A 24,886-nucleotide genomic window follows, 5' to 3' on the forward strand; every position below is an offset into this window, starting at 1 on the left:
TTTTATCTTGGCTTTATTTTGGTGGTAATAACAATGTAGAATCAATTACTGTGCTACTTTAAAGTATCTCAGGTGACTTCAAATTCTTGCTTCTCCCCAAGAAAGCAAAACAAAACAAAACACCACACAGAACGACTGAAGTGGCCAGTCTGAGGCCAAGTGTAATTTAAGGTCAAAGTTATGCACACTAGTGCTGCTAAGAAATAACCTTTGAGTACTACTGAGATGAAGAAAAAAACAATGATATTTATAAAGTTAGGCAACATTCAGTTTATAGAAAGCCTTTTCAGAAAATCCCTACTGAACAATCTGATGTCTAAACTATTTGCTTATTTATCAATGACAATTTACTTGAGTGACAGTAACACTTTCTAATAAATACTATTAGAGAGAAATAATTTTCTCCAAAATTGGAGATCACAAAGATACAAATTATTAACTTTAAGTTACTTTTTATTGTATAAATATTTATTCTGTTGTGTATCAGGCTTTTCAGTCCCCCTGGAGGTCCAGCAGCTTCATCCTTCCTCGTGGTCTCCTTATAAACTGATACTCAGCAGAACTTGGCAAATAACAGTGAAGATGAAGATGATGATGATGACGATGACAATAGCAGCAGATGCTTTCATAGTGCTTACTATGTGCCTGGTACTATTTTAGGTGCTTTTTATAAATTACCTTAGTTTTCATGATAACCCTATGAGATCCCCATTTTTACATATGAGCAAATTAAAAGGCAGAGACATACAAGGAAATTAAGTAACTTGCTTAGAGTCACATAGCTAGTCAGTTGCAGAGTCAGGATTGAAAAACCCGGTGCTTTGGTTCTAAAGTGTGTGTTCTGAACTACAACTCCCCAGGGCTGCAGCCTGGCAGGCAACTGCTAAATGAATAGTGAAAGAGCATGTATGGGTGAGTGTACTGGGCATCCTAGACATACAAATATTTACACATTTATATGAAAACAGAACAAGTTATATCTTTACTTTCGACGTGTTTCCTAAAGGTTCAGTCCTACTTTCAAAGGTAACACGCCTAACACCAAGCTTTCCACATTGCCTCGCAAACCTACTGCTCATCCTGCCGCTCATCTTTTACACTGACAACATCTCTGCGCCCATTGCCTAAGTGAAAAACCTTAAAGCCAACTCTATTTCTCCCTTTCCCTTAAAGGCAACATCTAGTTTGTCCCTGAATAGACCCTGCCTTTGCAATGTCCCTACCATCAAGTCTTCATTCCTATTCAGTGTCAGCATCACAACTCAAGTTCTTATAACTTAATTTGTAGATATGTTGCAGTAGTCAACTGCTCAGCCTTCTCAACGTCAAGTTAAAAATATCTGCAAAGTACCCGTGACTACACATGGAAGGGCTCAGTGAATGCAGTGGTCTGGCCCTCTAACTCACACGTCACACATATCTCTCTCTAAAACAACACTTTAATAACTTGCCCCTTTGAATGATAATTTCCAGGGCTCTCTGTTACTGGACAAAACAGTCCAAATTCCTGAGATTGGCATTCAAAATTATCCGGAATTCTGTGTAATTTATCTTTCCAACCTTATCGCCAATAGCAGCCTTCCACTTCAGTTGGGCTCTCACTCTCTTGAAAACAAACCATTTATGTATCACCATTAGGCTCACATTATACCATTTTCTGCAACCTCTTTTTTAGATTTGCCATCAAAATCCTGCTCATTCTTTAAGATTCCATCCTTGCCCCACTTCTTTCCAAGATTCCTTCCCAATTCATTTTAACCCAAGCTGGTCTCTTTTCATATCAAAGCTTTATACTTATTTTATGTATAAGACATTTAGCAATTCCGTATTATAATGCTAATTAGTGGATTATATTGTACACACACACACACACACACACACACACACACTCCAAGAATGGAAATTTTTAAAAAGGGGATTGTTTTGGTTTCCAAAGTACCTACCACAGTGCTTTACACATAGAAATTCAATAAATACTGGGGGGGGGGTGCCAAAAAATGTACACAAGTAGAGACTTTGGCCAACATTGCTCAAGCAGTAGTTCGCCGTAACCAGAAGTGTCTGGATACTGATGGTAACACTTTGAGCACCTCTTGTAATTGCAGAAGTCAAACCTGACTTGTATTCATCTTTTGTTATTGGTATATGTCGAGTATTACTATTTTAATAGTTTTCCTTAAAATGTGTCATTTTTTTGGCACCCTCTGTATTTGCTTATTTATAGCTAAATTCCTATAGAAAACCTAGTAAACATTTACTGAGGAATCTACCACAAAACATACTTTAGAAAAAGATTATTTTTATTTACTTAGGTTTATTTATATTCTACTTCTTTGTACAAAGGATTTGAACAGGCTAAGACAAGGTTATTTTTCAGTTAAGCATTTCCTCTTCTAGATGAAATATTAAAAGGTGTTAAAGGGTAGAGAGAAAAGTGGGTTTGCCAGTGACTCGCTGAGATTTTCTAAAGCCCACCTGTTAGTACTTTGCAACTGCTTATTTCTCTGACAGGACATTTCATTGTAGGGGTACAGGAAAGACCCAGGAGGATGATGTCACTCTGTGTGACCTAGGAGAAATTTTCTCTTCATTAGATAACATAATTGGGAATACCCTGTACCATTAGTGACTTGGAAAACCATTAGATAAGACTTTGCACAAAGTTTCCCAGTGGTACTACAGTTGAAACACTTGCCAAGTAAAGTTCTCCACTGGAAATCTTTAAAAACACAACCATTCTAACCTGTCAGGGAGGATTTAAGTGCAACCTACCAGAAGGTAGGGCTATAGATGGCACCTCCGGTGTCCAGTTTCTATATGACATTATGGCATGGAAAGATTTCTTCACACTAATGAAAGAATTTAAATAAAACTGCACCCATTTCTCTATAATTTCTGGCATATTATATAATATGCTATAAGTTTAAGGTAAGATTATTATCATCCACCAATTTTAATGTAAGTATAGCAGAATAAGGAATTCCTTATAATATCATTGGGAATTGCTTAGCCCATCACTGTTCTAAATATTTTCAGTTCACTTATATAATTCATGTGTATGTGACAGAAAATCCTAGTCATGCCTACAAAATATGATTTAGGAATGTAGTTGTAAAATATAATTGATTTACTACCCTCTGTGTAAGTAAAATTTAAGAAATAATTTATATGCAAAGTAATTTATGCTGAATCTATTAAGAAAACATTAAATGCTTTTAGTAAACAAAATATTGTAATCAAGATTGGTAAGTCACCAAATTCTTCAATTCGAGATGCAAATAGGTGAAGGCAAGGGTTCTTTATCTATGGACCATGGAGGGGCTGCAGGTGTGTTCACAAACATCCTGAAACTGTAGGCAAGATTCTGTGCGTTTGTTTACCTTTTGTGGGGAGATGGTCCTTAGATTTTTGAGAGGTCTGGGGCCTAAGGAAGGATAAGAATTTTGTCTGTGCTTTTCTCCTGGAATATACGAAGTTTTTTAGATTTCTGTTTTTGTTTTTTTTAAAGTACGAACACACTGATTGGAGTGTTTCAATGTTGAATTTCTTTCACAAACCACATCCATATTGTATCATCTATAATTATTTCCATTTTTAGCTTCATTAATATACCAGAATTTAAAGGCACTTGGTAAGCAATCTGAACTCAGAAATATTCTAGATTTTTACAGTATTCCTTCTATTCTTTTACAGTTGCATATCCAAACCTAATTCAACAGCAAATTCCCAAAAGTACACAACTAAGTTTTAAAAGAAACACTTTTCTTTCTGACTCATATATCACTGCTTGATTTAATTATGTATTTCCAAAACAAGTACAACTGGCATAACCTGCTTTAGGAATAAACACAAAGACACCTGGCAAAGCAAGTGACAGAAGTGATACCGGAGTGAGGTCACCAGGTAGGGGCACAGGGAATGCCTGGGGTGCTGGCGAGTGTGATGGGCACAGATATTTAGCTCACTGGTTAACGTCCTCAAGTGATTAAGTGGACATCAGCCAAAAGGGTTTTCTACTGCATCTTAACTTTACTACTGTATCTTATTATTACTCGAATGTTGCAAAGTAGTTATTATTCTCAGCATATAAGTAAAGGAGTTAAGACTCAGAGAGGTTATTTAATGCTCTTAATGTCATAAAATGATTGAATGAAAAATGAGTTTCGTACCAGTCTTTTAGTCAAAATGATCTCTGAACTAAATCACACTGCTTCTTATCTTCAGTCGAATCAATTACAAGAGGTGTTAGTAAAGTATATCTGTGGCATCATATAATATTAAGATCTAAAAGGCAAAATAAAGACTCTCTGGGAAAAAAAAAAAGTTAATCCCAAGTATGTGGCAAAATGGTTGGTATTGTCTCATCTTTTTGTATGGCTTCAAAAGACCTGACTGCTGAAAAGGAAATGCATCCTAAGGTTTCAAATCGCAGTTAACTAAAAACAGCACAGGTTAGAGCAGACAGGCCAGCATTAGATCTACGGGATCACGGTTGGTCAGTCCCAGATTCTTTCCCCCCGAGTGACCTGATCTAGTCCATGTTACAGGGTCACTAATGAGCACCTCAAGTGTACCTGTCCAGAATCCATCTATTTCTCATCTATTCCTTCCTCTGCTGAATGAAATATTAAAAGATGTTAAAGGGTAGAGAGAAAAGTGGGTTTGCCAGCGACCCCAAGACTTTCTAAAGCCCGTCTGTTAGTACTTTGCAACTGCTTATTTCTCTGACAGGACATTTCATTGTAGGGGTACAGGAAAGACCCAGGAGGATGATGTCACTCTGTGTGACCTAGGAGAAATTTTCTCTTCATTAGATAACATAATTGGGAATACCCTGTACCATTAGTGACTTGGAAAACCATTAGATAAGACTTTGCACAAAGTTTCCCAGTGGTACTACAGTTGAAACACTTGCCAAGTAAAGTTCTCCACTGGAAATCTTTAGAAACACAACCATTCTAACCTGTCAGGGAGGATTGAAATGCAGCCTACCAGAAGGTAGGGCTTCCCAGGTTTCCTCCTTCCCAGAGAATGGCACTGCCATCTACCCAGACACTCCACGCAAAGGCTTAGGTGTCGTCTTAGATTCCTCCCTTTTCCTCATCCCCTATATTTGATTTATCAGTAGGTTCTGTCCCGCCTCCCTAATATATTGCATGACTGCCCACTTTTCTCCATCTTTACCAACGACACTCTGTTCTAAGCAGTATTATCTATCACCTAGAAAACTGTAACAATCTAACCTCTGGTCTCCCTGACTCCATTTTGGCCTGTTCTCTAGTCTGTTTTCCATAAATGTGGAAATAAAGTGGTCTTTTAAAGATCTGAGGATGTTTAAATTCTCCCATGATTTCCCATTGCTGCATTGCCTTTAACTTAAAATAGTCTTACTTAAATATCTTACTTAAAATAGCCTACGAGAGTCTCATGATCTGATCCCTGCTTCGTTCCTCACCTGATGGCATTCTCTCTCCTCACTCACTAGGCTTTAATTACGTGGGTCTACACCTTCTAACCCTGCAACTTTGTACTTGTTGCTCTTCCATCTGCCGGCAATATCTCCTGGCTTTTCTGCATAGCTGATTTCTTCTTGCCATTCAGGCCTCAGGTTAAATGTCAACTTTCCTGATTCCTCTTTAAAGAACAGCCCACCTCTGTCAGTCCCACCATGTCCCAGGGACTGTCTGTGCAGCAACACTGTGTGTTCTTCATCCCCCTTAAGACGGCTCACACTACCCTGTCTGCATGCTGGCTTGCCGTCTTATCACTGGTCTCTCCCCACCAGAGTGAAAGCGCCAAAAGGGACCAAAGGAAGCTATGTGCACAAGGCTCAGCCCAGTGCCTGGCACACATAAGGCGGTTCTTAGTCGGGGCAAATTTTAGTTAAATCCCCATAATCGGTTAACTAGTCCATTCAATAGTAACATTTCTAATATCCTATGACTTGCTTTTTCCAAGTTTTTACTACCTACTTGTTCTCATCTCAGAACTAATTAGATAATTCAGTGATTACATTTTCACAGTAGCGATCAGGTGGTATAATAAATTTACGACATTACCATTACGAAAACCAACATGATTTAGAGCTTTATTTATAAAAATCATTCATAGGAAACTTATTTTAAGAAGTTATTTGAAGAATGAACTCAAAGTTACAAAGTAGTGGGTGAGTTTTCTTAGGATAACACTGGAGGAATCCTAAAGCTCATTCAATTCTATAAATAATAAATGTCTGTTACATTCTACATACTATACTGGAGAGGTGGGGGCGGGGGCACAAGATATCCAGTCACTGCCATAGTAAATTTAGAAATACTAGAAATATTGAAAAGCTACTAGGTTTATAATATCGGTAGTAAATGCTATTAAAAAATCCACATTGCTATGGGAACACCTACGGAGGATTATGGGATTAGAGCTGTCCAGAAAAAGTAGGCTTTTAAGCTGATATCTGAAAAATAAATAGAAGTCAGATGGACAAAAGTAGGGTAAGGGAAAGAAGAGTGTTACAATCAAATCCATGTGTGAAGGCCAGAAAATAAGAAAGAATAATAGATTTATAAAACTTAAAGAAGTGCAGAATGAATGGGGCACAGAGAGTTACTCGGAGGTAGGTGTAGGAGTGAGAGAGGAAGGAGTTGAAAACACAAGAAATACAGATTGCAAAGGGTCTTACATGTCTTGATAGGAAATTGAGATTATCATTGGTACACTGGGGAGGTGCTTCTTCAAGAAAGAAGTGACATGATCAGATTTGAGTATCAGAAAATCTTGCTGATTATAGCAGGAAAAATACTAAGGAAACATGACTGTGGTAAATTAGGGGTTTGTAGCAGTAATCCAGGTGAACAATCTTGATACCCTCAACTATTAGAGGGAAACGGACAGATTCAAGAGATATTGGGCGGGAGGATAAAATCAGTAGTATTTGCTTTAGGGGTATGAGAAGAAGGATTTCAGAATGACACCTGGAGTTTTGTTTGAACAACTGAGTAGGTATTACCACTCATGGAAATGGGAAATACAGGATGAAATAAAAACTTGGGCTAGGCATGAAGTAATGGTAAGTCCTGAGTTCGAGGTACCTATGGAAATGTTCAATAGAGAGGTGGAAATACAGATTAGTTCAAAAAGGTCAGCGTTTGAAGCTGTTTTATAATAGCAACGAGCCTTTTTCTGTTTGTCTCTGTCATAGAAATGGGTATCTTAACCCATGATGAAAGAGAGATTTATTTTATATAAGAGAAGTTATGGTTCCTTAAGGCATGCGATAAGAGCTTGAAATTTTGGCCAATATCTCAGGCTTTATAATTAATTACTATAATTTCTCAGATCATTCTGCTATTATTGAGGCACAAGTTAAGGGAAGAATGAGCCATGCATATTTCGGTTGATGCAGCCGAAGGGAACTTTTCTCAGGGCATGAAATCCTTTCGTGATGACTGAAGAGTAAATCACACAAGGTTCTATTCTATGTTAGAGGAGAGAATTACAAACAAAAGGTGTACTATTCATTTCAGGGAAATGATGGATCTGCCAGCTGCAGCAAGTACTTTTTCTTCGAAACTCTCTTATGACAAATTAACATAGCATGTGCCAGATGTTTTTTTTTTTCTGTTGAATTATACTATAATATGCTTCAGTTACTTTTAGTAATTATGCATTTTGTAATCTGCCAGTACCTGCAGCTGCCTCTCATCCTGTTAATTAAAAAAAAAAAAAAAAAAACACACACACAGACACACAAAAAACAGCAGTTATGGCAGCCAAACATTACAGACATATAGCCAAGAATAATATTTTAGAGATTAAAGAGAATTCCTTGGGCTCAAATGCTGTCCAATGATATATACATAGTTTTGGACAAGAGAAAAAATATTACATATTGTATATTCATTCATTCATTAAATACAATTTTATTAACCACCTACGTGTCAGGCAAGGTGTTAGCTCATGGTCTTGTGGAAGACGTGGATGTAAACGATAGTTCTGCTATAATTCAGCAAGTGCTGAGAAGAATGAGCAGAATGGTATGGGAGTGTAGGAAAAGGAACGACTGGAGATGTCAGGGGACTTCAGAATGCCTTACAGAAACAAATGATATTTGAGATGGGTCTGGGAGAAAATGTTTTCAGGTGGGGAGTTGGGAAAAGACCTCACTTGAAATAACCAGCGTGTACAAACCACTGCTAGAATCACCCTTGATTCCTCTCTTTACATTCATCCTCCACATCAAATCTATCAACACCTTCTATTACGTCTAATAAAAAAAGACCCCTAACTAATCCACTTGTCTCCTTCTTAGTCTGAGCCACCACCATCTCTTAACAAGACTCTTGCAATAGCCTTCTAAGTCCTTCTCCAGCTTTTATACTCACTTCTATTTTCTACCTAGAAGCCAGAGTGATCGTAAAAGAAGAAAAAAAAATCCGACCAGGTGACTTCTTTCAAACTGTCCACTGGCCTTCATCCACAGTTAAAACTCTTTAACCTGGCTAATAAAACCCTACAAGATCAAGGGTTCCTGTGAACAGCAGAAACGTGCCATGTGCTCCATTCCCGTTTCCCGGACTCCTATGCAGTAAGGTCGGGTCCCTAGGAGTAGTTTGGCCAACGAAGGGAAAAGGAAGTGATGCTGTCACTTCAGAGCTGATTTCCTTAAGAGCCACTGTTCTTCTTCCGTCCCCTCTTCCCCTGTTCCAGTGATCTGGGAAAACTACAAGTTGAAGATGGTGGAACCTCTACCAGCAGAGCCGTCCTGCCAAACTGCCTTAGACATGTAATATGAGCAAGAAATAAGTCTTTCTGTGTGTGTTCAGCTCCTGGGGTTTCCGAGTTCGCTTTGTGTGATGGATGGCATTACTTGATACAATACATTGCAGAAACCAGCCACTATTGCCTTCACTTTGCATACTATTTCTTCTGCTTCAAACATACCATATATTCCTGCCTTGGAATCTTTATACTAGCTGTTTGCCCTGCTTGAAATGCTCTGCTCCTGATGTGTGAATGGCAGGATCCTTTTTGTCATTAGCTCTCATTTTAAGATTAATTTCCTCACAGGGTCTTCCTTGTCTACCGGTTTCAGGTTTCTACCCATTCATTACCATACTGGCTTGTTTTAAATTTTTGCATAGTACTTCATACCCGATTGTAAACATGTATGTATTTATTTGATACTTTCCACTTCCCCATCAATAATCCAATATCTTCATAAGAAAAAGGGGGGGGGGACCCTGGGCTTTGCTGTGTCCTCAGAACTCAAAGAACCATGACGGGTGAACGAAGTGCACACTGGGAGTTGTAAGGGCGGATGGAGCACGACTGGTTTATTGGGATGGCTCCTCAGTGTGGCCGCGATATAAGGAATGTGAAGGACAGAGGGAACGTGGCATACTGCTGACAACAAATGAAGTGAAGGAAGGATGGTAAAAAGCCTAGAGGCAACAACAGAACAGAAGTCTTTAAGTAGGCAGGGCCAGGGTCGGGTTTGCTTTTTAGGAAAGCAACTCTGACAGCGGCATGAAAGGTGGAATAGATGGGGAAAAACTCCTAAAAGAGAACCCAGAGCGAAGGAGGCTACTTTCACAGCCCTGGTTAAGCAGGTGAAGGGCCCAACCAATGTCAAGGGCAGGTATGGTACTGCCTGTTACACACATGCAAGCACTTCTGTGGGACAGACTGCTGCATCTGCAGCAGCAAAGGGACCTGCATGGCTTCAGTTCTGTGAGATACCGCCATGGTACCTTGTAAAAAGGGTCTGCAGGGTCCCATTCCCACCAATATTACAGCCACTTCCTGTTTCCCCAAGTACTGACGGACACTGCGTGTTAACCGTCTTTTACAGTTTTGCCAACTTGCTGGGTAAACTTATTGTTTAAATTCGTATATCTTCAGTGAATCGTGTGGCTGAACCTGGCTTGATAAGATTGAAGGAGCTCTGTATTTCTGCTTTTGCAGGCTGCCAATTCACATACTTTGTCTATCATTCTATTAGGCTGTTAATCTTTTTTTTAATTATTCAATTCTTGATGGTTTCTGAATACTAATCCTTTATTTTTGTCATTTCTCTTTTATCTTTGGTATCTTTCTTCATATATAATTTTTACTTTTATGGTTAAATCAATTAATTAAAATTTTCTTTTTTGGATTCTGGGTTTTGTGTTTTGATAAGAAAAACTTTTCCATTCCAAGATAATAAAAATAATCTTTTCTCTTTTCATATCTTCTCTTTCTATTTAGCTCTTCAATCCATCTGGAATTTATTTTATATATGAAATGAGAAATATTCCAATTGATTTAAAAATTTTCAAACATCGTCTTTTCACCACTGATTTGAAATGCCACATTACCACAAACAAATTTTCCAATTTTACATAGTTTCTGTTTTTCTGTATTGTGTTCCAGTGATCTGTCTCTGGGCAACACCACCACACAGCTTTGCATATTTTGATATCTGGCACGGCAAATGCCACCTCATTTTTTTTCTCATATAGGTTTTTTAATTTAATCTATAAAAATAACTATCATTCAAGTAAGACTAGTACAGCTATATTACAGATGCTGTGTATTAATAACCAATTATTAATAGTCTCCCCTTGGAAGCTCAAAATTCTCTTTATTGCATACAATTCAGCATAGAAGAGTAATTAACAGGGAATAATTACAAATAAATAAAATTGTACAAACTAAACTAAACGACGAGCTGAAAGAAGATACCATAGAGGAGCTCAAATTTTAAAAAAGCTCCTGAAACTGAGATGAAGAACTTCCTTCTACGAAAAAATTATTTAATTATTTTGTGTTACATTTCATGCTGGCTGTACTTACTTGTGGGGAGAAATTAAGAAACCACATTTAATTGTCAGTTGTCAGAACAGAGGTTTCCTAAGGTAGCAAAACTAGTGCAGAGAGGACTCCAGCTATCACCCTCAGGGTTTCCTGGCTATGCTGGGATTTGGTTTCAGCTCTAATGTTCTGTAACTGGACTAAGTAGGTGGATACACAGTAAACAAGAAAGTAGCCAATTTATAAGAATTTAATTGTTATGAACTAAAGGGGACATGTTTTAAAGGGCATATTTTCTGGGGGAAAGCTTTGATGATTACTGTGGCACAGTAATGGCACTGGAAAGTAGGATGTTGGGACCTAACCTAAAAAAGTTCATTTTTGATAGCTATTAATAAACACTTTTATATGAATGATAGAATGCATAAGTTGGTGATATATACAGAGAAACTCTTACAGGGGAAGTCAAATGCATCAAATGAGCCATTTACTTTTTTAATGTATTTTATATATGTAATGTAGTTTATTTTGTAATTTATTATTAATAAAAATCCTAACTGGTTGAAGACTTGGATTTTATCATTCAATAGTTCTAAAAACAAAACCATATCTAAGCAAAACAAATGAATTTTTCCCTAAAAATACAGAAATACCAGCTAGCAGTTAGCCTGGTGTACTACTGGTACAACACAGCATACATCACATGGACACGATTATAAATATGTCCAGTGTAGAGCACCACGTTCGTAACATATTGTTTTCATTGGAATAAGCATACATTTAATTTTCTACTTCAAAAACAATAAATTATGGTTGCCATGTAATTCTGTATTACAACCAATAGGTGAGATATATCAGTGAAAATACTTTAGATTTTTTTTTTAATGTAGAAAGATTTTTGACTTGATTTCATATATATTCCTCAGTATTATTTATGTCTCCAAAGAGGAGGGATACAATTCATATACATATACATATATATAAAATCTTGCGTCTAAAGTCTAGTACTTTCTAGAACTAGTAATGCTTTTTGTACAATTAAAAATGAAATAATCACGTAGGCTTCTCGTCCACATATCCCATTCATTATGATGTATGCTGTGTTGTACCAGTAGTACACCAGGCTAACTGCTAGCTGGTATTTCTGTATCTTTGGGGAAAAATTCATTTGTTTTGTTTAGATATGATTTTGTTTACTGGTTTACTTGGAATACAACAATCTCTCAGCATTTATAAAGGCTATTTCCTAAGCTCTGTGTTTACTGTTTCCTTCCTAAATATTTTACATGCCAGGCATGGATTTAACCCCTTATATGTGTGTTCATATAGAAGAACCCTATGCTAATATATGGGGATTACAGATAAGTGTAAAGGGTTGGGGCTAGGTAGGATTCAAATTCAGGTATGACTGACTCCCGAGTTAGTGCCCTTAATCTATGCCATGCTGCTTCCTGATGTGCTAAAAATAGTATACAGTTTTTCAGCATTATTGCATATATAATCCTTTTATGAAAGGAAATAATCTTAATGAAAAGTCTTGTGAAAATACTTCTTTTTTATTTATTTAAGATTTTATTGGGGAAGGGGAACAGGACTTTATTGGGGAACAGTGTGTACTTCCAGGACTTTTCCAAGTCAAGTTGTTGTCCTTTCAATCTTAGTTGTGGAGGGTGCCGTTCAGCTTCAAGTTGTTGTTCTTTCAGTCTTAGTTGTGGAGGGCGCAGCTCAGCTCCAGGTCCAGCTGTCATTGCTAGTTGCAGGGGGCGCAGCCCACCATCCCTTGCGGGCTTCGAACTGGCAACCTTGTGGTTGAGAGCCCGCGATCCAACCAACTGAGCCATCTGGGAGGCAGCTCAGCTCAAGGTCCCTTGTTCAATCTTAGTTGCAGGGGGCAGAGCCCACCATCCATTGAGGGACTTGAAAAATTGAACTGGCATCCTTGTGGTTGAGAGCCCACTGGCTCATGTGGGAATCAAACCGGCAGCCTTCGGAATTAGGAGTATGGAGCTCTAACTGCCTGAGCCACCGGGCGGGCCCAATACTTCCTATTTTGAAGTAAACATTTCAAATTTGACATGTCAGAGCACATTAACACATTTTTAGTGACACAGCAGACACATGCAACAAGTCTTTCTTAGTATATTGCATTGTATTTCATTTTCAACACTGTGGTTTAAACAAACAAGCAAAGGTTAACGGTATCCTATAAAAATCAGACTTTCCTGGGCGGCTGGATGGCTCAGTTGGTTAGAGCGTGAGCTCTCAACTACCAGGTTGCCAGTTTGATTCCTCGAGTCCCACAGGGGATGGTGGGCAGCGCCCCCCTGCAACTAAAGATTGAAAATGACAACTGGACTTGGAGCTGAGCTGCGCTCTCCACAACTAGATTGAAGGACAATGACTTGGAGGTGATGGGCCCTGGAGAAACATACTGTTCCTCAATATTCCCCACCCCCCAATAAAATAAAATAAAATAAACAAAAAACCTCGCAGACTTTCCTGTGCAAAATCCTAAATATATATAATGAAACCTTATTAGAATATCATGCTTTCTTACATTTTTATAATTTTATAAAACTTATCATATGACCAAGAAATATTTAACTTAAGCATAATTATCTTTTAAAAAGATATTTCTAAAGGAATGACTAAATTTCAAAGCATGTAAACAGTGTAACCTATTAATTTTTGATAACCAATTTACTTTTATGTAATATTCGTCAACCTATCAACCTGCCAAAAATGCCATAGAACATGGGATTTTTAAAATTGAATAAAAACAGTGTTCTAATCCCTGGAACAAATACCAGATTGTCACAAAAGCAGGAGAGGTAATGGCTGGGAAAATCTGGTTCTTTTTCTCATCTTTAATAAGAGCATTCAAAGAAGGATTATTTCCCTATGTAGTTATCGTGGATTTATTAAAAACTGTGTTACACTGAACTAGAATGGCGGAAGGAAAAGCAGTGACAATAATCAATATCCATTTGAACTTGAAAAGATAACATCATGATTAGAACTGAAAAGAATGCTGAAAATCTCTCAAGGAAAGTCAAAGACTAGCAGTTTAGGGACAGTCGGCAAGTAAAAACCTAAAAAGAACCTGAGTATAGGATCTTTCTAATAATAGATATATTTTTGTGATGCTTTACAGTTTAGGAGATGTTTTGATATTTACACTATTTCATAAATAGCCCTAGCAACCTAATGTAGTTTTTATTCTTATTGATGATAAAATGGAGGCTTGGAAAAATTAAATGGCTTGTACATAATCACACATCGTTGGGGCAGACAATGGGTTTGAATCTAGGGTTTTAGTTTTGTATATACCCCAACAGACTCCTGCACTAAGATCTTAAGTTAGTCACTCATACTGTGCAAAAAAATTTTAGACCTCTAAAAATTGATATTTCAATAGTTTGTTGCTTAAGGCTGTTTATAAATATATGATTCTAAAGCTTATGTTTTTAATATCTAAAGGCTGTCAAATTAAGATTATGCATAAAAGATGGAGACTATTTTGGGAAAACATACGCAGTGTTCTAGGATTCCATGTAAACTGGAAATAAAATGAACACAATGCCTTCAGTTATGTGCCAAATGGATGATTTGAAAAGTTCATATTAATTCTGAAACATTACTTAATAAGCTTTGAGAACAACGTAAGTTCTTAGCAATGACATAGAGATTGAGTTTGATATAAATTCAAATTGATAGAAATGGTAAAATAATTAATTCAGTAAAAGTAGAGATGAAATTGCCTAAAAGCTAGTAGCAGAGTAAACCTCTATTAGTAGAGATCTTTGGATTCTGACTCCCCAACTTGAATGTAGTGTCTCCAATGGCAGAGTGAGATTTTTGCACTTTTGTACTGATATTAAAAAAACTATTTTTTAAAATATTGCATAATAAATAAAAAAACAATCTTACCCATACTCGCTGACAAGTAAGGTATTATTCTATTGATTTGGAAGGAAATATTCGATTCCCTTTTTTTTTTATTTTTATCTAAGAGGTAAAAACAATCACTAAATCACTGAAAATTTGGTATTTTCTATTTATTCTGGGTTTGGAAGGGCATTTACCAAGGCTTAGCTTTTAAAGCTGGACAGAAAAGGGGGTAAGGTTTGAAAGTGAAATAGGTCCTCGTTGTATTTACTGGCTCAAGCGTACAACTGGAGGCAAGACACAAAGTGCTTGTTGATGACGTGGGTTGGGCAGGGCTTTGTTATCTGATGTGAGCTGCTCAGCACATCTGAGCAGGTGCGCCAGCGGTAGTGGGAGTCTAAGTAAATTTACAAGCCAAGATTTCATTTGACTGGGAATGTTGCTTAGAAATAAATTCATAGATACAGAGAACATTCTCGTCACCAGATGGGAGGGGGGTTGGAGGGCAGGGTGAAAAGGGGGAAGGGATTAAGAAGTATAAACTGGTAGCTATGAAATAGTCCTGGGGATGTAATGTACAGCGTAGGGAATGTAGTCAATGATATGGTACAAACTATGTATGGTGCCAAGTAGAGACTAGATTTATCAGGGGGATCACTTTGTAAGTTACAAATAATGTCAAATCACTGTGCTGTCCACCCGAAACTAATATAATAATGTGTGTCAACTGTAATTGAGAAATTAAAAAAAATTATTTAAAAAAGTAGAAGGTTGGTTCATTTGTTTTACATTGCATATTCCATGGATTATTTCTATTTATTTTTCTCTTAGGGCTGTTAACCATTTCATGTTGCTATTTTAGGCATTTTATTTTTCTGGAAAATAATTTTCAGAAAAGACGCTCTGTATTTAATTGAGACTCCACCAGGGAAGCAGCACAGCACAGCTGAGGTGGGACCTATGGGGCAGATGAAGGGTTGGCCAGACACCGGAGAGAGGGACAGCTCATCTACTGTTACAGCAGAGTCTGTGAGAAAAGATCCGCATGGGGATAGAAATGGAAGCTCTCTTATGCTTGTTTCTCTTTTCTCAGAGAAAAGAACAGAGGTCATCAACTCAAAGTGAGAATGGGGAGGAGTCGCCAAAGATTTGAGGAAAGACAGAGGGTGTGAAACAGTCACCACGGAGAGTAGAAGATACAGACGGGTTGTACGGCAGCCTCTGGGCCCTCCTGTGATCACGAATGTACACTGCTGTGCTTTTCTCCAGCCACCTGAGCAGAGCGGATGAAGGCTCCAGAGGGCGACAGGCAGGACGTAACCAGGGCTTGTTTGGCAAAGGAAAGAAGGGGAGGAGGGCAGGAGAGTTGCGGAGGGTTACCCTGCTGACCTCTAAAACTGCAGTCTTTAAAAACACACGTTGCCTATTCCCCTTTCTGCTTGCTTTTTCTTTTTAGCACTTATCATTATCTATCACGTTACATATTTGATTTCTCTTATTTACTGTCTGTCTCTCCTATTGTGAAATCTCCATGAAGGCAGGGATTTTTGTCTGTTTTGTTCACTGCTATTGCCTTTTCAAAGGTACGATTCCTTACTGTTTAAAAGCAAAGCAGTTGTTATAGTATCGGTGCTCCCCACTCCCCACCACTGTTCTGTGGTTTAACAAAGAGAAGTGACTGGCTGGTTGATTACCTAGCAGCTACTTTTAAAGAACTGTATATAATGGATATAATTTTGATCTTTAAAACTGGTACTATTAATTTCCTATTCTTATTACAATAAAGAGACCTTAAGGTAATGGAGGTTTCTCTAAAATTTTCTTAAGTAGAAGAGAGTGATAAAAAGTGGAAAATGGAAAGTGATAAGAAATGAGATTGGAACACATGTAAGGACCAGATCAGAAAATCCCTGTAGCCAACTTACTCCTCATTGGGGATATAAAGTGATGGGAGAATGGAATGAATTAACAAGATTTATAAGTTATCTCTGGCATAGTGTGGATTAGAGGAAAAATGGATTGGGGTTCCTGAAACCAATCAGAAAGTGGTGGCAGTAATCCAGATAAGAGATAAGGGTGGCCTGAACTAAGGCAGGGGTAGTGAGGAGAAAGGCAAGTGGATAGAAAAACATAAGGAGGCAGGATTAGGCAGACCCCACGATGGAGGCAGCTAGGCAGGCGCAGGACGGCCTGTCCTTCTCGTCATTCTGCGGACCACAGCCAGGTGGTTTTCAAGGTCCTGACTATGGGAAGCTATAAGGCTACTTCCACAGTATCTGAATTTTAGCTAAAAATACCACTCCAAAACCCAATGAAAAACAAGTAATTTCCAGTGTTCAAAAGAATTAAGATGTTGTCACGTTAGGCAGCAGAGCAGTATAGATGAGATTTTTTTGACTCAGGGCTTGTTCCAATAAAGCCGTTTCTATTAGTCACATGTGGGGTTACCAACTCTGCTTGTTCATAAAGCTGCCATTGCATCTCAGATTCCGGCCGAAGGGACTCTTCTGGGTCTTGTACTGCTAGCTAGCAAACTCCTTTAAAAATCCCATTTCAATAATTCTCAAATAAATCTCCTTACACATTTACAGAACACTTACCAAGTGCCCAACACCATGCTGTGGACTGTATGGTTACATAAATCTCTTTGCTCATCTGTTCATATTAATTCAACAAAGATTGTGAGTCAGTAACTGCCGGTTCACAGAGGTCTGTAATGTATGACTAATGTGTTCTTATGCAGATTTTAGAAGACGAGTTTGAACATGAGTTCAAACCTGACTGGATAAATATCCTAATCCTAGCCACACTGTTTTGTGAAATATTTCCTCCTCTACAAGAATGCCCTCGATACGAGAAGTACTGATTCTTAAAAATGACTTCCCTCAGGCGTAGTGTCTACCTCCTGGACTATGGATTCCCTCATCGTCCACAGTGCTCATAACAATTCTTAGAATGAACAGCACTTTTAAAAGTTTCTAAGATGAGAAACAAGTTTCACTATAAGGCAGTGCTGTAAGTTTCTTAGGAATTCCAGTTTCTCAGTGATGCAGTCTGTTAAATAGTAGGGCACATTATTCTTTACCATGTTTCACCAGTTCTAAGTCATTTCAAAAACTAGGATTCTGCAGAAAGGGTCAAAGTTGGAAGGAGAATTTGGTCTAGAAAAGAAACAATAATTGAGAAATTCATTGCTTCCATTCACTCACTCACTCACTCACTCACTCACTCACTTACTCACTCACTCATTCATCAAATATGTTCTGAGTACATCCCAGGGCTGAACCGTCTTTTAGGGTCTAGGGATACAGTGGAGAACACAAGATACAAGTTACGTTACGGAGCTGATATTCTCATAGGGAAGAAAGAAAATACAAAGTGTCAGGAAGGAAATAGAAAATGTAATTACGAATAGTGATGAATGCTTTGAGCAGAAACAAACGTGGGTAATGGGACAGAGGAACTTGTTAAGGGTAGGGCCTTGTCTTATTTATCTTTGTGTTTCTAGCATCGCGCAGATTGCTTAGAAAAGAGTGGTCACTCACGTTTGCTACATAAATTGAGTTTTTAGGTATCTGCTTTTGTTTCTGGAAGTACCTATATAAATCTGCAAACTGAAGTATTAGGCTCTTTAAATTATTTGTAAGGTGCAATTCTAACTTGAGAGAGAGAGAGAGAGAAAACCAAGATGCTAGTGATCCTGCTGAATACTTTTAAGTGTATTAAAACTCCAAATCCTAGCAAATTTGGATATTTTCAGTTAAGTTAATAACATAAAACAAGTGTATAAAATATTAGTGAGCTTCTAGTATTGCAGAGTTATTATATATCATTTCAATAATTTACATACTATTTTTAATACAAAGATAATGGAAAATTTATTCATTACTGATATATTCATTACTTTTTTTTTAAATTTATTGGGGTGACAATTGTTAATGAAATTACATAATTTCAGGTGTACAATTCTGTATTACATCATCTATAAATCCCATTGTGTGTTCCCCACCCAGAGTCAGTTCTCCTTCCATCCCCATATATTTGATCCCCCTTACCCTCATCTCCCTCCCCCCACCCCCTTACCCTCTGGTAACCACTAAACTATTGTCTGTGTCTGTGAGTTATTCATTACTTTTTTCCCCCTGAAAATTATGGAAAAATCAAATAACAGGACACAGAAAGGGGAGGCACAACCTTTCTCTTAAACTTGATGCAAACTACCTGCCAGGAGACAAAAGCTTTCTCTGAGTAGATCTACGTCTCTAGTCATCAAAGTGTACGGACGACAACGCTACGCCAGAAAATAGGATACGAAATCTTTGCAGGGCAACCTCAGCATGGGCAGTCACTCCCTAAGCAAGAAGTACAGTTAAAAAGTCCGCTACATTTTTCAAGGTATTTTAAAGACCTCAGCCAATATAAGCAACTGATGCTTTTTCATCTCCCGTGTCAACACTGTGCTACAAAGAAATCAAAGTCAGACACTTCTATCTAGCCCATTAGAATAATGTGTCCTTACATCCTGGGCCTAGGGAACTACACTATTTTAGTTGATGCTTCAAGATACAATATAGTTGTTTTTAAATTGTCTTTCCTCAGTTTTGAGGCTCTGGCTGGGGACGGGTCAGTTCCCCTTCTTGAGCTGCTGACTGAATTCACACTCCCAACCTCTCCCCTTACCCAGCTCTCACACTCTGGTCACTGTACACTTGGGTTTACTGCCTCAAGGTTAGATAACAGACAACAAGGGACAGTCTCTATGCCCCAGAGCCCATGGAAAATATTCAAATTAGCCAATCCTAACCCTATTTACCCTGCCTCATTCCTGCCAGAGGAAACCACAAAAAAGGTGCCTGCCACTGTTCTGCCCACTCTCCTGCCATGTGACGACCCCAGGGCTTCCGTGAGCGGCCCCAGGTGGTGTGCTGTGTTCACCCCAGGGAACTCTAAGTACAGAAACTAAACTCTTACCAGCTCTCTCTCTTGACTTGCATCTGGCCGCACTATACTTCACTCAGGTAACATAGTTAAAACACAAGGGTATCCGCATATTTTAGTTAAGAAATAATACCAAGATCAACTGCAACAGTTCTAATTGATTTATTTTGTAGCTGTATACAGCTTCCAGGATGCTGTAATGTACATGTGACCACAGACACATGTAATCTCTGCATAAGACAAAAGTTATCCGAAGCGTAGCTTTCACCCAGATACAATATTATCAATCGCTGTGCTAACTGAGGTGAGCACACATTGTTAAAGAGTATGTTTGGATCCAGTAAAGGTATATTAGGTTATTCAAATTAATCAATCCATTAAAAACTCCACAACACTTCAAAACATTAAAGAGATGAAAAGAGCAAAAAGTCCCAAGGCAATCTTTGAACAAAAGCTCATAATGAGAAAACTAAGCAGATATCGGGGCACCAATTCTTCCTGTGCCCTGGAAGGAATTTACAACACCCCACATTTAGGTTCTGCTGTGTTGAACATTTAGGCTTTATCATATCACTTTGCTGAAAGCCCTGTACAGCATCCCATCTCATTCAACACAAAAGTTCAAGTTCTTTCTGGGCAGGGGTCAGCAAACGTTTCCTTCAAAGGCCACAGAACAAATAATTTAGGCTTTGCAGGCCAAACAGATTCTGTCACAAGTATACAACATTATTTTGCTAGACTTATGTGCAAATAGTATTAAGATTCTAAACTGCCATGTCTCACAAAAATCATTGTATTTTGCAGAATAGGCATAAAATCGACCAAAATATGTATTAGTTTTGGTTTATAACGCTTAATGTTTTTCATAATAGTTCAAGAAATATTTGCTGAATAAAAAATGTAAGTACAAGGTCCAGAATTATACATTTTTACAAAAAGATGATGGCACAGACCTCAAACTAAAGGTTAAATAATTTCGTCTGTAAAATATATCGAACGATTAATAGTGGACTTACTTTAGAATGCTGACTCTCATTTCTGCACTTTCAGTAAGTTTCTTTGTTTCTTCTTTCCACCTATTGGCTGCCTTCTGTTGAGTGGCTAAGAGATGCCTCATTTCCAGGGTGGAATTCCGATGACTGTCTTCCATTTCTCTCAACTGAACTTCAAATTCATGTTCCTTTATTGAAAATTCATGTTCCATTGTACTGATCTAGGGAATAAAATGAACACAGTAGCTTCTTTATCTTTTTTGTTATTCTAAGAGGTATCTAAGAGAGTAATCAATAATATATACAAAAGAAATCATTCACTGCACTGTTTGCAGCACAACTGTTTGGATGAAAAATCTATACAAAACTTAACAATTTGTTTTCATCACAAATGAAGACATTCTGTATTACAGTATAAATTTAGTGAAACCAGAATTATGACGGTCTACAAGTTTTTTGCAACATTTCCCCTCATACCTTAAAATGCCATCTAATATAAAACTGTTCTCTTTAGTTTTACTTTTGTTGCCATAATGCTTATGCTCTCAGTAACTGAGAGTTAAGTTTTTACTCAAGCCATTTAAAAAAAAAAAAGTTTACCGGTTTGTTGGAAAGGCTGCCATCAGAAAGAGCCAAAAGGAGGAGACACATAGGACAAGGCACAGTACGCACGGGACGATCAGGGCTTCTTGCCCTCACCACGTGATGCGCCATCCTCCTAGCACCTGATGTGTTTACCAACTCAGGAACCTCAAGCCTGTTTTCATTAGGATACTAAATCTCAGATTGTCTTTCAAGGGGTTTGATAAAGTCAAAGAATATTATATATAGGATTTCCTTGATCGTTTCAGCTATGGTATAAATGTTTTTCCCCCCAGGAAAATAGAAGACTATAGTAATGACTTTCAGACTCTCATATGGAAATATCTTCAGTACACATCTAGGTAATGTCTGTCATTGTAGTAAAAATACCTTAATGCAGAACAAACATACAAGTAAATGCTCTCTGGATACCCTAGATGCTTTCTTGACTGGGATCCAATAAGAGAATTAAGCCCTGATGCCTTAAGGCTTTCTCTTGAATTGCTTTCTCTTGTTGCTTCTAGAATGAAACTGCCGATTATCATCCTTGAGGCAACTGAGGAAACAGTTATTAGAACAATTTCTTTGGTGTACTCTCAGTCAATATTTATCTTGCTACACTAAAGAAATACAAAGAATACCTACCTTATGATATTTTAAAGTAATGTGCTTTAAAAATTTTCACAGCTGGCATGGCTTCTAGTAATTCACTAAATATGGCTACTTCCAAACTCAAAAAAGAATGAAAGGGGCCCCCAAAAGGGATCCAACTTTACTAATTCAAAAATCACCCAAGAAGACCCAACAATAGCAAAATCCATGGCTCATGGGGGGAAATAGCACTCCCCCACCCCCCGTCTCCACTACCTCTGCTAAGTGCAACATGCTTCCTAAAGCTCTTCAATTTGCTTTCTCAAATAGTACACAAGCAGAAATTTAAGACTTTATAAATACTGGCACTGGAGACACAACATTGATTTCTTAATTTTGTATTGCATTACTGCTGGGCAAGCCTCCAGAGGTTCCCTGACTCCTGCTATTTTAGTAATTTTTGAATGATTAGATTCTACAAACTTAAGATTTGAATATGTTCCTCCTTTCTTGCCTCAATCTCCACTTTCTCAGGAGAAGCCTTGGTTCTGATGTCTTAGGTGTAACTGTCTCTGCTTCTCTCACACATACATTGAAAAATGATTTATGGGTCTATGTCGTTGTAGAAATCTGCCTAGTTAACGCCCTATTGCCACCTGGAAAATCTATTTGCAATGGGACAAGGCCTGCTCTAGGGTCCTTCATGATAACCTGGTCTGCCTACTTCTACAAGCTGGTGTTAGGCCACTATTCTCAAACAAACTATTTCTTTGTTTCTGCCATAATGCCTTCTCATTCTTGTCTTCTTTTCACAGGGTATCCCCTTTGCCTGGAATAACTCCCCTTCTGCTTACCTTTGTTATTTCTATTCAACTTTCAGAACTCAGCTCAAATACTGTTTCTGCATGGTAATTCACTTACTATCTAGACCAAGTGTAGACCCTCTGTCGCAAGCTCTCACTATGCTTTTTCTAAAAAAGTATTTACTAGTTTGTAAATACGCTTCAAGTTTGCCCACCTCTGTGAAAATTGTCAGTTTCTAAGGGTGGGTACCTTGTCTTTTTTGTTTATTATTGTATCTTTAGAACCTGACACATAGCAAGGTTGTCAAAACACATCTGTAGACTGAATAAATGACGGCTTTTTGGTGTCAGAATTCAGTCTTTAAACAAACCCTAGGTCCTTTAGTTGATGCAATTCCGATTGTTAAACTGGACAGGTGGCAGTGATGCTGAAAGGCTACAGGCCACACAACTGGTCTGTCATGCAGTCCCAGGAATGCCGGAATTCAGGACGCTGGACAGAGAGAAAGGACTCAGGGTCTCCCTCACTTCTCCTGTGTGCCCTTCCTCTGCAGAGAACTACTCACACCAGTGGTAGGATTACTAAGAAATATCCATTTCCTAATTTTATGTACTGATGCGGGGTATTTAGACCACAAAGAAATGGAAAGCTTTAGCAGAAAGAAAGGAATTAGGAAAGGAGAAAGCTAGAGCTGAAAGACATGCAGTGGCTTTAAAATCAAATGAAAGCCCTTCATATAATAAGTTATTAATGTTCTCAGCCATCTGATTTCTCAATATTCAACTGTCTTGGTCTTTCTGGCTCCTTTCTGTTTATCTCTGGAAGATCACATTCTTTTTCAAGGGGGAGAAGAGCAGCTGAGTGTAGCACGAGGCTCCTATGTTGTCAAAGAAGAATCAGCTACAAAGCAGTTTGTCTGAGAGTGCTCCTTCTCCATAAAACAGAATTACAGCCTGTTAAAAGAGGTTACTACTACTCAGCAATAAAACAACAAATTACTGACATAGGTAACAGGGTAGCCTGACTGTGATACTGTGACTTAAACACGTTTGGTCTACATTCCCCATTTTGTCCCCATTTATGAAGTTTTAAATCGAAATTACAGTGTGTAAAGGATTAAACGTATATGGTCACATGCCGCTGACCCACAAGGATGCCCTCTGAGAAATGCATTGTCAAGCGATGTCATCGTTGTTATGACCGTCATGGAATGCACTTACACACACCTCCATGGTACAGCCCACTATGGTAATTGTACGTGCTGTACTTGTACGTGCTCTACTACACGACTAGAAGTGCAGTAGGTTTGTTTATACCAGCATCCCCATAAACATATGAGTAATGAACACGTGACGCTATGACAGCTTTGATTATGTCACCAGGTCATAGGAATTTCTCAGCTCCATTATAATCTGACAGGACCACTGTCCATGGTTGACTGAAATACTGCTATATGGTGCATGACTGTATATAAATAGATATGCATGTAATTTCTGTCTTTTTTTAAAGCTTGGGAATTTTTTTAAAACATAAATGCATTATAAATTATTTAGAAACATTAATTTTCAATGACTTAATTCAGTATTTTATAGAGGTACCATTAATTAATTATTTATTTCTAGATAGGTTGTTTCTAATTTGTTATTATAAATAATGCTTAAATGAACTTCAATTATAGAATATTTTAATTATTTTCTTAAGAATGAATTTTAGATTCTACATGTGTATCATTTTATACTTTCAGCTGCAAATTTACTCACACTAACTTTGCAGTTAATTTTGAGTTTAAACTTTAAAAAAGTTGTTTATTAGCAATGTTTTTCTTAGTTTGTGAATTCTGTTCCATGTCTCATACATGCTTTTCTACTGGATTACAAATATTTTTCTTTTATATTTTTAAAGGTTTACATATAAAGGTTTTTTGACTTGTTTCATATTTACTAAAATGATTTCATCCACTTACTTTTTTTAAAACATTTAAAAATGGCTTTAAATATTTAAAAATTTTATATACTTAAATCTATCAATATTTTCATTTGCAATTTCTTCCATTTTTTGTTTTGCTTAGGAAGTTCTTTCCCATCTATTGGGTAAATATTCGACTACATTTCCTACTACTGTTTTATACTATCTTAAATTAATTAGTTATTAATCCATATGAAATTTATAATATGAAATGTTAAGTATAAGATGGAGATGTAATATTTTTTCAACAAAGTACGGTGACTTTTTTGTTTTATTATGGGAGCCTTTAAGCATACACAAACTAGAATATTACAATGAATCTCTATGTGCTCATCACC

At 37.6% G+C, this 24,886-nt stretch overlaps 1 protein-coding gene across 2 annotated transcripts in view; it reads right to left on the reverse strand.

Moving 5' to 3' along the window:
• SCLT1 (sodium channel and clathrin linker 1) overlaps positions 1–24,886 on the reverse strand; it is a 97,784-nt gene that overhangs the window by 8,347 nt on the left and 64,551 nt on the right. For both annotated transcript variants that reach the window (XM_081075440.1, XM_081075439.1), the window contains exon 18: positions 20,631–20,827. In XM_081075440.1, coding sequence (XP_080931566.1) covers positions 20,631–20,827 — 197 coding nt within the window. The remainder of the gene's footprint in view (positions 1–20,630; positions 20,828–24,886) is intronic.

Source organism: Rhinolophus hipposideros (genome assembly GCF_964194185.1).
Source record: "Rhinolophus hipposideros genome assembly, chromosome: 16".
NCBI lineage: Eukaryota > Metazoa > Chordata > Mammalia > Chiroptera > Rhinolophidae > Rhinolophus > Rhinolophus hipposideros.